General features: G+C 45.6%; 1 protein-coding gene across 2 annotated transcripts in view; it reads left to right on the top strand.

Moving 5' to 3' along the window:
* ABCF1 (ATP binding cassette subfamily F member 1) overlaps positions 1-6,518 on the top strand; it is a 37,358-nt gene extending 30,840 nt beyond the window's left edge. For both annotated transcript variants that reach the window (XM_083424919.1, XM_083424920.1), the window contains exons 25-28: positions 1,185-1,353; positions 2,657-2,721; positions 3,715-3,787; positions 6,026-6,518. In XM_083424919.1, the coding sequence (XP_083281045.1) occupies positions 1,185-1,353; positions 2,657-2,721; positions 3,715-3,787; positions 6,026-6,192 (474 nt within the window). In that variant the 3' untranslated portion in view covers positions 6,193-6,518. The remainder of the gene's footprint in view (positions 1-1,184; positions 1,354-2,656; positions 2,722-3,714; positions 3,788-6,025) is intronic.
* The last annotated feature ends 4,922 nt before the right edge of the window (positions 6,519-11,440 follow it).

The following is an 11,440-nucleotide window of genomic DNA, read 5'->3' on the forward strand; positions in this document are numbered from 1 at the left end:
TATGACAGAGGGGCTTCCTACTTTTGCTTTTAAGAAGCTGCTGGGAGGCAGAGGGTCCTGGGGTTGAATGTGAGAGGCCCTGGATTGATTTCTTTCTTTTATGTTGGCTATTACATTTCTTCTCCGCCTCTCCTCCAAGAAGCTCGTGGATGTTGGGATTTCATTCTCTCATTGCTGGATCATGTGATCCTTATTTACATTCCATACTGCTGGAAGTGTATGGAACAGACACTGAACTTCTGTTCTTTGTGCTTTAGCTTTCTGCTCTTTGTTCTCTGCTCTTGGACAGAGAAGACATGTGAGACACTGCTCACACTAGCCATCTATGTTGTTTTAATTTGCTGTAAATAAAGAAGCTTTCGTGGCACCACATACCCTACGCAGCCTCACGTCTTGCTGAAACTCTGCTATAGTGTGCCCACAGGTCCACTGGATGTGGGATGCAGTACAGGGGATGTACGCATAATGGATGCATGTCTCTAAGAGTGGTCTGCTGAAAAATCAGTGCAGAGCAATGGGATTAATAATAATAATAATAAAAATTTTTATTTATTTATATCCCGCCCTCCCCAGCCGAAGCTGGGCTCAGAGCAGCTAACAAGAAGTAAAAATAGCACAGTGTACATAAAATCACACAGTCAATTAATTAAAATACATTCTAAAATCAATTCAGAATCAAATTAATGGCAACCATTGGGCTAGAGCTCTATGAGGATTACAGAAGGAGAGGGGGTCAGACTGTGTCTTGGCAAAAGGCCTGGTGGAATAGTTCCATCTTGTAGGCCCTGCAGAAAGATGTCAAGTCCCTCTTCTCTGTCCAGAGGTGCCAGGAACATATGGCTGAGCTCACACAGCACCTCAGTGTGGCACCCTTTTAAACTGGTTAAGGGAGTGGGGGGGTAGTAGTAGTAGTAATTAATATAGCTTATTTATACCCCGCCCATCTGGCTGGGTTTCCCCAACAACTCTGGGTGGCTCCCAACAGAATATCAAAAACTCATAAAAACAGTTTTTTAAAAAAAACTTCCCTAAGCAGGGCTGCCTTCCGGTGTCTTCTAAACATCAGATAGTTGTTTATTTCCTTGACATCGAATAGGAGGGTGTTTGAGAGGGCAGGCCACACAACCGGGCGGGTGACATTTCCCTTCGCAGGATGAAACACCTGTCCTTTTCTCCCCTGGCAGAAAATCGGGTTCTTCAACCAGCAGTATGCCGACCAGCTGAATATGCAGGAAACGGCGACAGAGTACCTGCAGCGCAACTTCAACCTGCCCTACCAGGATGCCCGCAAATGCCTGGGGCGGTTTGGCCTGGAGAGCCACGCCCATACCATCCAGATCTGCAAGCTCTCTGGTATATAAAGTAATAATATAGTGGTATCTCTATATTATATAGTATATATAGTGGTGTATTATATTATATAGTATAATATAGCGGTACCTCTATATTATATAGCATATATAGTGTCACCACTATAATATAGTGGTGACAAACACTTTGGGTAGCACCTTGGGTTGAGAACTTTACCTCAGGATGAGAATGGAAATCATGTGGTGGCGGCGGGAGGCCCCATTAGCTAAAGTGGTGCCTCAGGTTAAGAACAGTTTCAGGTTAAGAATGGACCTCCGGAACGAATTAAGTTTGTAACCCGAGGTACCACTGTAATAAATAACAACAACAACAACAACAACAAATTTATTATTTATACCCTTCCCACCTGACTGGGTTTCTCCAGCCACTCTGAGTGGCTCCCAACAGAATATTAAAAACACGATGAAACATCAAACATTAAAAACTTCTCTAAACAGGGCTGCCTTCAGATGTCTTCTAAAAGTCAGATTGTTGTTTGTTTCCTTGACATCTGACGGGAGGGCGCCACCACCAAGAAGGCCCTCTGCCTGGTTCCCTGTAACTTCACTTCTCACAGTGAGGGAACCGCCAGAAGGCCCTCGGCGCTGGACCTCAGTGTCCGGACAGAACGATGGGGGTGGAGACGCTCCTTCAGGTACACTGGGCCGAGGCTGTTTAGGGCTTTAAAGGTCAGCATCAACACTTTGAATTGTGCTCAGAAACGGACTCTCTCGGGAGTAGGGAGGAAGAGGAAGAAAAGGAGGAGCCTTAGGGCAGGGTGAGCTGGAGAACGAAGGGTTGCCATGAAGAGTTTCCCTGCTTGGCCTTCGTTGCTCGTGCTCCACCTTGGGCTGCAGAAATGGGAAGCGGGCGGCTTTCAGGGACTGATATTTAACAGCTTTTAGAAAAGGACTGGGGCTTGTGGAATCATAGGGACCCTGAGGGCCATCTAGTCCAACCCCCTGCAATGCAGGAATCTTGGGTAAAGCATGCATATAACAAATGGTCATCCTTGCAGGGCTAAGCAGCTGTGAACCCACCCCTTGTCCTTATTTAGCTGCCCTCAGTGCTGTGGATGAAAGATCTTAGCTGCCCCAGCTTTGGCAAAGCTGTTTCCCTACCTCCAATGTCAAAGGTGGTGTGCCTCTGAAAACCATCTGCAAGTGGGGAGATTGCTCCTGCTTGCACTCTTCCCTGGCTCCTGTGAGAACAGGGTGCTGGACTAGAAGGGCACTTCTGAGGTTCCTATTCATAGAGGGAGCATCTCACATTCATTGTCTCTCTTCTGTTTTGTACTTCCTTCTAGGGGGACAGAAAGCCCGCGTGGTCTTTGCCGAACTCGCTTGTAGGGAACCAGATGTCCTCATTTTGGTGAGTCCCACACATAACTCCTTGAAGAGGAGGGGCGGCATATGGGATATATCTTGTAAGATTGTGATAGTTATCTCATTACTACAAAATAGCAATAAATTTGAACCTAATCAATCTTGGAGCACTGGGATTGTTCCCCGAGGTAAAGGTAAAGGGACCCCTGACCATTAGGTCCAGTCGTGGCCGACTCTGGGGTTACGGCGCTCATCTCGCTTTATTGACCGAGGGAGCCGGCGTACAGCTTCCGGGTCATGTGGCCAGCATGACTAAGCCGCTTCTGGCGAACCAGAGCAGCGCACAGAAACGCCGTTTACCTTCCCGCCGGAGCAGTCCCTATTTATCTACACGCACTTTGAGGTGCTTTCGAACTGCTAGGTGGGCAGGAGCAGGGACCGAGCAACGGGAGCTCACCCCGTCGCGGGGAATCGATCCGCTGACCTTCTGATCAGCAAGTCCTAGGCTCTGTGGTTTAACCCACAGCGCCACCTGTGTCCTAGCTCCACCCGAGGAATTGCCACAATAAGACCTGCCTTCCTTCCCTCCCCTCCCCTCCTTCCTTCCTTCCTTCCTTCCTTCCTTCTTTCCTTCCCTCCTCTCCTTGCTTCCTTCCTTCCTTCCTTCCTTCCCTGTCTCTTAATGAAAGGATGGTAATCCTTGGTGCACCTTCCTCCAGTTCTATTTCTCTTTTCTTCACAACCCCATTCAGCTACCCTCTGATTCATATCCTGAGCTAATCTTTAAGGACCTAAAAGCACTTTCTGGAGTCTGCATTGGCTTCCGGTTGCTAATGCTTGGAAACCCAGCAAGGCTGCTTTCTGAAATCTGCCCAGTACTACAAAGATTCCTGCTGCTGCAGAACCTGGGAGCTGAAAGCATCCTTCTCTAACCCCCCTACCTGACCCCCCACCACTGTAGAGCAATGAAAATCCAAGAGACTGTCCCCAACCCCCATGCACTTCATCCTCTTTTTGTGACTTTTCTTGGCCCCCCCAGGATGAACCGACGAATAACCTGGATATTGAGTCAATCGATGCCTTGGGCGATGCCATCAATGAGTATAAAGGAGGTGAGTGGAACATCTGCAGAGCACTGGGTTGGGGAAGGCCGTTCTAAAGAGCATATGGATTATGTTTCCTACATTCGGAATGATCACTTTGCAGCTGGGGTCACTTCCAGACCCTGCATTTGAAGCCCATTTCAAGCATATTTACGCACACAGCTTCTGCCCTGTGAATCCTGGGAGCTGTCGTTTGTGGAGGGTGATGGGAATTGTAGTTCTGTGGGGGTGAACTACAGTTCCCAGGATTCTTTGGGGGAAGCCGTGACTGCTAAAGTGGTAGGTGTGTGCTTTGAATGCATGGTGCAGATGTGACTGAAGACACCATACACGCAGCAGAACTGGACTGCCAACGAAGTTGATTCAGGACAAGAGGGGACAGAGAATTATTTGGTCCCCCAGACTTTTGTAGCTGATATGGAACTCGCTGCCTTGCTATCGCTGTTTTTAACAAGAATTAGACAAACCTACAGGAGAGGCTAGATCTAGCAATAAGGACCAAGGATAGCTAAGCGAAACCTCCATGTTCAGAGGCAGCAGTAGTTTTTGGCATCCGTCTGTCTCGAGAAATGGAGTGCTCCTCTGGGGGTGAAGTCAAACAGCACCAAAGTGTATATCTCTGAATACTTCGTGCTTGAGACAGGCAGGGACAGGGGGCAGCTTTCTTTATGCCCTATTTTGTAAGTTTCCCAGAAGTGTCTGGCTGAGAAATGCTATACTGTACAGTGGTACCTTGGTTCTCAAACTTAATCTGCTCCAAAAGTCCGTTCCAAAACTAAAGCATTCCAAAACCAAGGCGCGCTTTCTCATAGAAAGTAATGCAAAATGGATTAATCCGTTCCAGACTTTTAAAAACAACCCCTAAAGCAGCAATTTAACATGAATTCTACTATCTAACGAGACCATTGAGCCATAAAATGAAAGCTATAATCAATGTACTGTACTAGAAAATAAACAAGACAGTACTGTAGATGATAAAAATTAGTATTTTTTCTTACCTGCACTGATGATAAGTCATTGTTTGGATGGGGGGCTTTTATCCATTTCCGCGGTCACACATTCTATCAATCAGTAGCTGAACTGGGTTCCACACAGTCACAAAAACAAATTAACCGAAAAAGCCACAAAAACACAAAATAAATAGCAAAAGTCCATTTGAAGTCCATTTGACTTCCGGAAGTCCATTTGACTTCCAAAATGTTTGAAAATCAAGGCACAGCTTCTGATTGGTGCAGGTGCCCCAGAAATAATAGCCAACAGCCACATCGGATGTTTGGCTTCCGAAAAAACGTTTGGAAACTGGAACACTTCCAGTTTTTCAGGTTTGGGAACCAAGACATTTGAGAACCAAGGTGTTTGAGAACCAAGGCATTTGAGAACCAAGGTACCACTGTATTACACAGACTTTTAGACCCAGTCTAGTTGCATCTGCACATGGACTCAAGTTCCAGTGTCGCACTTGTTAGCTATTTTTCTGAGTCACGCAGAGCGATGCAGCGGTTTCACCCTCAAAGCCCTAGTGATGAAGTAGACCTCACACACAAGATTTTGAAGATGACTCTTTACCTGCAGGATGGCAAATATTATATATGCATATCAAGTCCGATACAATGTGTTTCTCTCTCCCTTGAGCCCAAGAGAGGGTCTTCTTGTTTCTTGCTTTCAAAACTCCTTTATAGCCGTGCGTAAGTTAGCAGACCATAGCTTGTCTGTCCTCACAAACTCTTCCAGATATAGCGTCTGCTTGAAGTTTCCATATTCAGTGAAACAGCCAGCCAACCGCCAACTCCAACCCTTCCTATCTAACAGACACACACACACACACACACACACACACTTACTTTAAAGGGAGTTAACAAATTGACACAGCAATGATTCCACGTTTCTTTCTATTTATTTATTTATTTATTTATATTTTATACATTTATTTGCATTTCATACATTTTTCCTTTCTTGACAAAGTAATAATAATGATAAATGAATGAGAATTAAAATGAGAATTAAAATGTGCACCCCACATTCCATTGTAACAATCCAACCTCCCAAAATTTCATCACCTCTAGCGATGGTTTGACCCCTTTCCGTTTTAACAATACAATTTCTGCAAACAGCCCTCCATATCTCCTCAAAATCATTTTTCCTGTATATTGTCCTGTGGAAGGGGTTTTTTGTGGGGGGTTTTTTTGCAGCAAGTGGGATTTTCTTAGAGCACGATGTGCTAACTGTCCCGCCTCTTTGCCCTTCCAGCCGTGATTGTTGTGAGCCACGACGCCCGGCTTATCACGGAGACCAACTGCCACCTTTGGGTGGTGGAAGACCGCTCTGTCAACCAGATAGATGGCGACTTCGAAGACTACAAGCGTGAAGTGCTGGAGGCCTTGGGCGAAGTCCTGGTCAATCGACCCCGGGAATGAGGATGAAAGAGGCGGGGCCTCTTTGGTATAGGCCCCGCCTCCCTTGGTTTTCCTAGCAGAAGCTCCTCCCTTTCCTCGAGAAGCAGGACTCTATTTATCTGACCGCTGAGGGAGGAAAGAGTGAGCATTGAGAAGAAGCTAACAGCTCCAGCTTACTCTTCCCTCTCCACCACCAGCAGGAAAGTTAAAAATGTTTGAGGGGGTTGAAAAAGTGTCTCCCAGCGGCTTGTTGTCCCCACCCCCAAGGCTGGCATTTTGGTGCCATTTTTACAGATCTCCTCTCTCTTTTTCCTCCCACCGTACACTTAATAAATTAAAATGTGAAGTATGCTTTTGCCTGATGGGCTGCCTTTGTATTTATTTATGTATATAGCTGTGTATATATGTCAGCACATCGAAAAACAAGCGCTGAGATGGAAACATAATTGCACAGTTTACAACAATGCATCGGATAATGAGTCGCTAAGATTATAATCAAGATTATCAATATCTCTGAATAAACAAGGAAGAAAGCAACATACTTCATACATTTAATACAGTTCATAGAAGAGCCTACTCAGTATCTTTCCCCTGTTTATATACTTAAAATCTTTTGTTTAAGGAGAATCATATTCATCTTAGAATCATAGAGTTGGAAGGGACCCCGGCGGTCATCTAGTCCAACCCCCTGCAGTGCAGGAATATGCAGCTGTCCCATACCGGAATCGAACCTGAGACCTTGGTGTTATAAGCACCACGCTCTAGCCAACAGAGCTATCTATGCGATTGCAAACAGGTTTAGTTTTTTTTAAATTCTGGAGAATAGGGAGTGAGAAGTTGGGAACAAGTTGGTTGAGCAAGGGGAAGGATGCAGGCAAAGGTTTCCCCACCATCACTGCCTCCTTTGAGGGCGAGGCCTCTAAGCAGTTTTAAAGTCCTGCTTCCTAGCACTAGAGTTGCCAATGTGGTGCCCATGTGCCCGCAGTCACCGAAATTTAGCTTGAAGCAAGCATTCTGTTGTAGCCAGTAGCCAACCAGTTGCAATGTGTGGGGTACCCATGACAGCTTCCTCTGATTTGCAGATGTGCCTCCCCCCAAAAAAGCTTGGTGGCCCTAGTGCATGCCGTGATATTTGCCAGTTGGAGACGCTTAGCTCAGTTTGCAAAGGCCAGGGGTGGACAGGTATTGGTCTTCATGCATATATGATTGCACAAATGGGCATCTCAGCAAGTTGAACTGAAGACTAAGGTGCTGCTGAGGACATGCTGAGCTAGTCGGTGTTGTTTCCAAAACAGAATCTTCTGCCTTTCCACACACAAATCCACTTCTGATCTTACCCCACCTTTGCTTCAGCAGCCTAAGTGCACTAACCCTAATCTACACAGGTAACAGGATGGGGTGATACACCCCCAAAAGAGACACCTGTAACAGGCAAATAACAGCCCTATCTGCTTCTTTCCTCCCAGCCACTATGAATCATAGAATTGCAGAGTTAAAGGGGACCCGAGGGGTCATCTACTCCAATCCACTGCAATGCAGGAACCTTAGCTTGTTTAGTCCATGCACACACAAATGTTTCAGTGTAGTTGTCATGCAGTTGCTAAGGCGTCCTTACTGTTGAACTGCTCATTGCAATAAAATTTCAATCTAGATTTTAAAAAACCCAACAACACGGCTTTATTTAACATTGAGATAAAAGGGTAACACAGAATTAAGAGGCTTGTGACACATTTTGGAAGCATTAAATGTAATAGAGAACGAATAGATCATAAGCACAAATGTCTCCAACAAGCATTGTCTCTATGGTTAAAAATACAAAACGCCTCTTCCTTGTGACAATAGAGCTGGAAAGGCCTACTTAATGCACTCGGCTTCCATAAGGCAGTAGAAGAAAGCAGGAAAATGCTACCTTGCAATGTGCCTGACCCTAAGGAAATGGTGAAATATGCAAGAAGCTAATCCTATCTGACGACAGGTGGCTGGTTTTGAGCACCAAGCATGGATATGTCTGAAATGGCTAGAAAACACTCTTGCAGGGACATGCTCCAAACCTTGTGACAACAACCTTGTGTAAACTCTGGTGCAGGTACCAAGACGGAAAAGAAGGGTTGGGCTGTGGAAATTTTTCGTGGCTGTGTAGAAGAGGGAACGTTGTCAGGTGCAGTCTGGGGATGTCCTGGGATGAACAAGGGCTACCTGCCAAAATTCTCTTCTTTCACACTGTTCTTGAAGCCACAAGACCCGCCATCCTCATGTTGCACCCTTGGTGCAAGGTTAGTGCTCTCTCTTGTTAGAGCGTTTAGCTTTGACTTATCCTAGCAATCTGCTAAACAATTAGAATGTACCTAGAAGCCAGGCAAAGAAAGGTACTTATTTTGAAGTCCCATTTGCCTTAAAAGCCATTGTTCCTGCGGAACTCGAATCAGGCTCAAAAGTGTCTCAGAAAGGAATCTGTGGTTTGCAACTAAACAACTCTCGGAGTGACGTCTGCTCCAAGGACAGCGTTTTCAAGCCTTTGCTGCTTGTCTCAATCTCCAAAGTCTTTCAACCGAATGATTCAGTCACATAAAACCTGCATTCCGTTGTTGCGAAGTTTTTTTTCCTTTTCCTAATTTACTCGTGGTGCCTTGTAACTAATGCCAGCACAGTGACTGTTTAGAAGCCAGGCTAAATTTGCATTGCTAACCTAAGATGCTGTCTAGGGTAAAGTTTGCATGCCTTCCATATTCCCCACCACTTCCACTTTCTAGCCACAATTTGGTGTATTTGTCTGGCAAGAGGCACCCTATCAACATTCTCCACCCTTCTCCGAGAGAAGCAAACTATATTGTGCAGAACGAAGCAGACACAGGCAAGTTTGCCGGTAATTTTTTTTTCTTCATCAGGCGACAAAAATGGATCAACATAAGCTCTGGGCTGTGGTACAGCTTCCTCATTTTAACATTTCAATGAGAATTGGATAAAATAAGCTCTAGAAACAATTTACGCATACAAATGATATCAACAAATTAAGCAAATTATAGAGAAAGCTTAAATCAGGGGTCAGCAAACTTTTTCAGCAGTGGGCCAGTCCACTGTCCCTCAGACCTTGGGGGGGGGGGGCGGACTATATTTTGAAGAGGAAAAAAAAAGAACGAATTCCTATGCCCCCCAGATAACCCAGAGATGCATTTTAAATAAAAGGACACATTCTACTCATGTAAAAACAGATTCCTGGACCGTCTGAAGCCAGATTGAGAAGCCGACTGGGCCGGATCTGGCCCCTGGGCCTTAGGTTGCCTACCGATGACTTATATTATGAAACCCAGGAAGGAATTCAAGGCTATGCGTATTGTTTATCTTTGCCTGATGAAAGGATCTCCCCTCTTTCTCTTGCACTCTGTTCCAGAGGTTCTCCCAACTCCCCCCCCCCCCAGCACAAGCAAATGCACAGGGAGGGGGAGCCTGTTGCCATAGTGGAACGTCTTCTGTGGGCTCCCATTGGTGGGGCTAGTTGGTTGAATCTAGCCCTCAGAAGTGAACTGAAGATTTGAAATTGAAATGACCTCATGATGCCGTAAAGCAGGGGTAGCCAATGTAGTGCCCTTCAGATGTTGCCTGATCATCCCGGACCATTGGCCATGTTGGCTGGGACTTATGGAAGTTGGGTTCCAACAATATAAGGAGGGCATCATGTAGGATTTACTTGTAGATTCTACCATAGATGATAAGCAACAGAAGTGGTTTAAAAAAAGAAAAAGATGGTTCCATCCATGATGAGCCAACAGCAACCTGAAACCCTCCAGATGAGCTCTAAATAATAATAATAATAATAATAATAATAATAATAATAATAATAATAATAATTTATTATTTGTACCCCGCCCATCTGGCTGGGCCTCCCCAGCCACTCTGGGCGGCTTCCATAGAAACAAAAAATACAGTAAAATATCACAGATTAAAAACTTCCCTGAACAGGGGTGCCTTAAGATGTCTTCTAAATGTCAGGTAGTTATTTATCGCTTTGACATCTGATGAGAGGGTGTTCCACAGGGCGGGCGCCACTACCGAGAAGGCCCTCTGCCTGGTTCCCTGTAGCTTTGCTTCTCGCAATGAGGGAACTGCCAGAAGGCCCTCGGCGCTGGACCTCAGCGTCCGGGCAGAACGATGGGGGTGGAGACGCTCCTTCAGGTTTCCAAGTTTCCCCATCCATGCCCATTGCAGCTGCCTCACAACTAAAACTTTTCCTAGCAGCCCCCAGCTGGCAACTGTAACATGTAGGGAAGGCGCTATGAACCATTCATGGTCCTACAACAAATTACTCCTTTGTTGTTAACATCTTTCTCCAGAAGAACTCGTACAGGGTCTCGAACTGGTAAATTTACAGGGCCAGACTGGCTTTTAGCAGAGCAGCACTTTAGGTCTTCCAATTGTTCCAGGCCTAGGTTTATTTCTGAGCCATCATGGTGCTACTTGCCTGTTGAGAACAGCTCACCCATTTTGCCCAGGTCAAGACATTTTGCTGCCTGAGGCAGTGGACAAGACAACGCCCTCCCTGTTCTAAGTACCAAAGCCAACTAAGGCTGGCACCTGAATCCTATTAGCAATGGGACAGCATCACCACCGCAGTGGCTAGCTTCCGGGATGCAGATCAGATCAGCTCTGTCAAAACTCATACCTGAGCCAGGGCTCTCACTCTGCTTAAGGGTAGAGTCAGCCATTCTTTTGCCAGTGGTAGAGAATTGCTGCCACCTTAAATTCACATATATATATTCTGAAAGTCTGCTATAAGTAGCTTAGGAGCCATAGGACCGACTGCCACATACCCATCACTGTTTAATCTACACATTATTTGTTGCATTCAATCTATCCTGCATAACTTTTGAGGACGAAAAGCCACCTCTGTATACCTGAGATAAACTGCTTCCACCAAGGATGATGTTAATGTCACTGGCTTTACAATGTCGTGTCCTGCCATCAGTAGATATTACCCCAAAATTGATGAAATACCTAGTTTTGTAGCTCTGCAGTTTCAGGTTTGGTGCGAAATGGGAAAACCCCTTTCAGAAAACAAGCTAACTATGCCCAGATCATATCCTTGACACTGGCATTATGGAAGATAATGCCTGCACATTAAGAAACGGATGTGGAAATTATCAGAAGTTTAGAAAGGCTTCATGTTTAGTGAAGACGACACACAGGCCAAGACAGTGGGTCTCTTCAAACTACAGCAGCTCTGGGGAAACCTGTGGGCCTCTCTACATGTTGCTGAGACTCCCAACAACTGCCA

The sequence above is a fragment of the Podarcis tiliguerta genome (genome assembly GCF_965153285.1).
Source record: "Podarcis tiliguerta genome assembly, chromosome: 2".
Taxonomy (NCBI): Eukaryota; Metazoa; Chordata; class Lepidosauria; order Squamata; family Lacertidae; genus Podarcis; species Podarcis tiliguerta.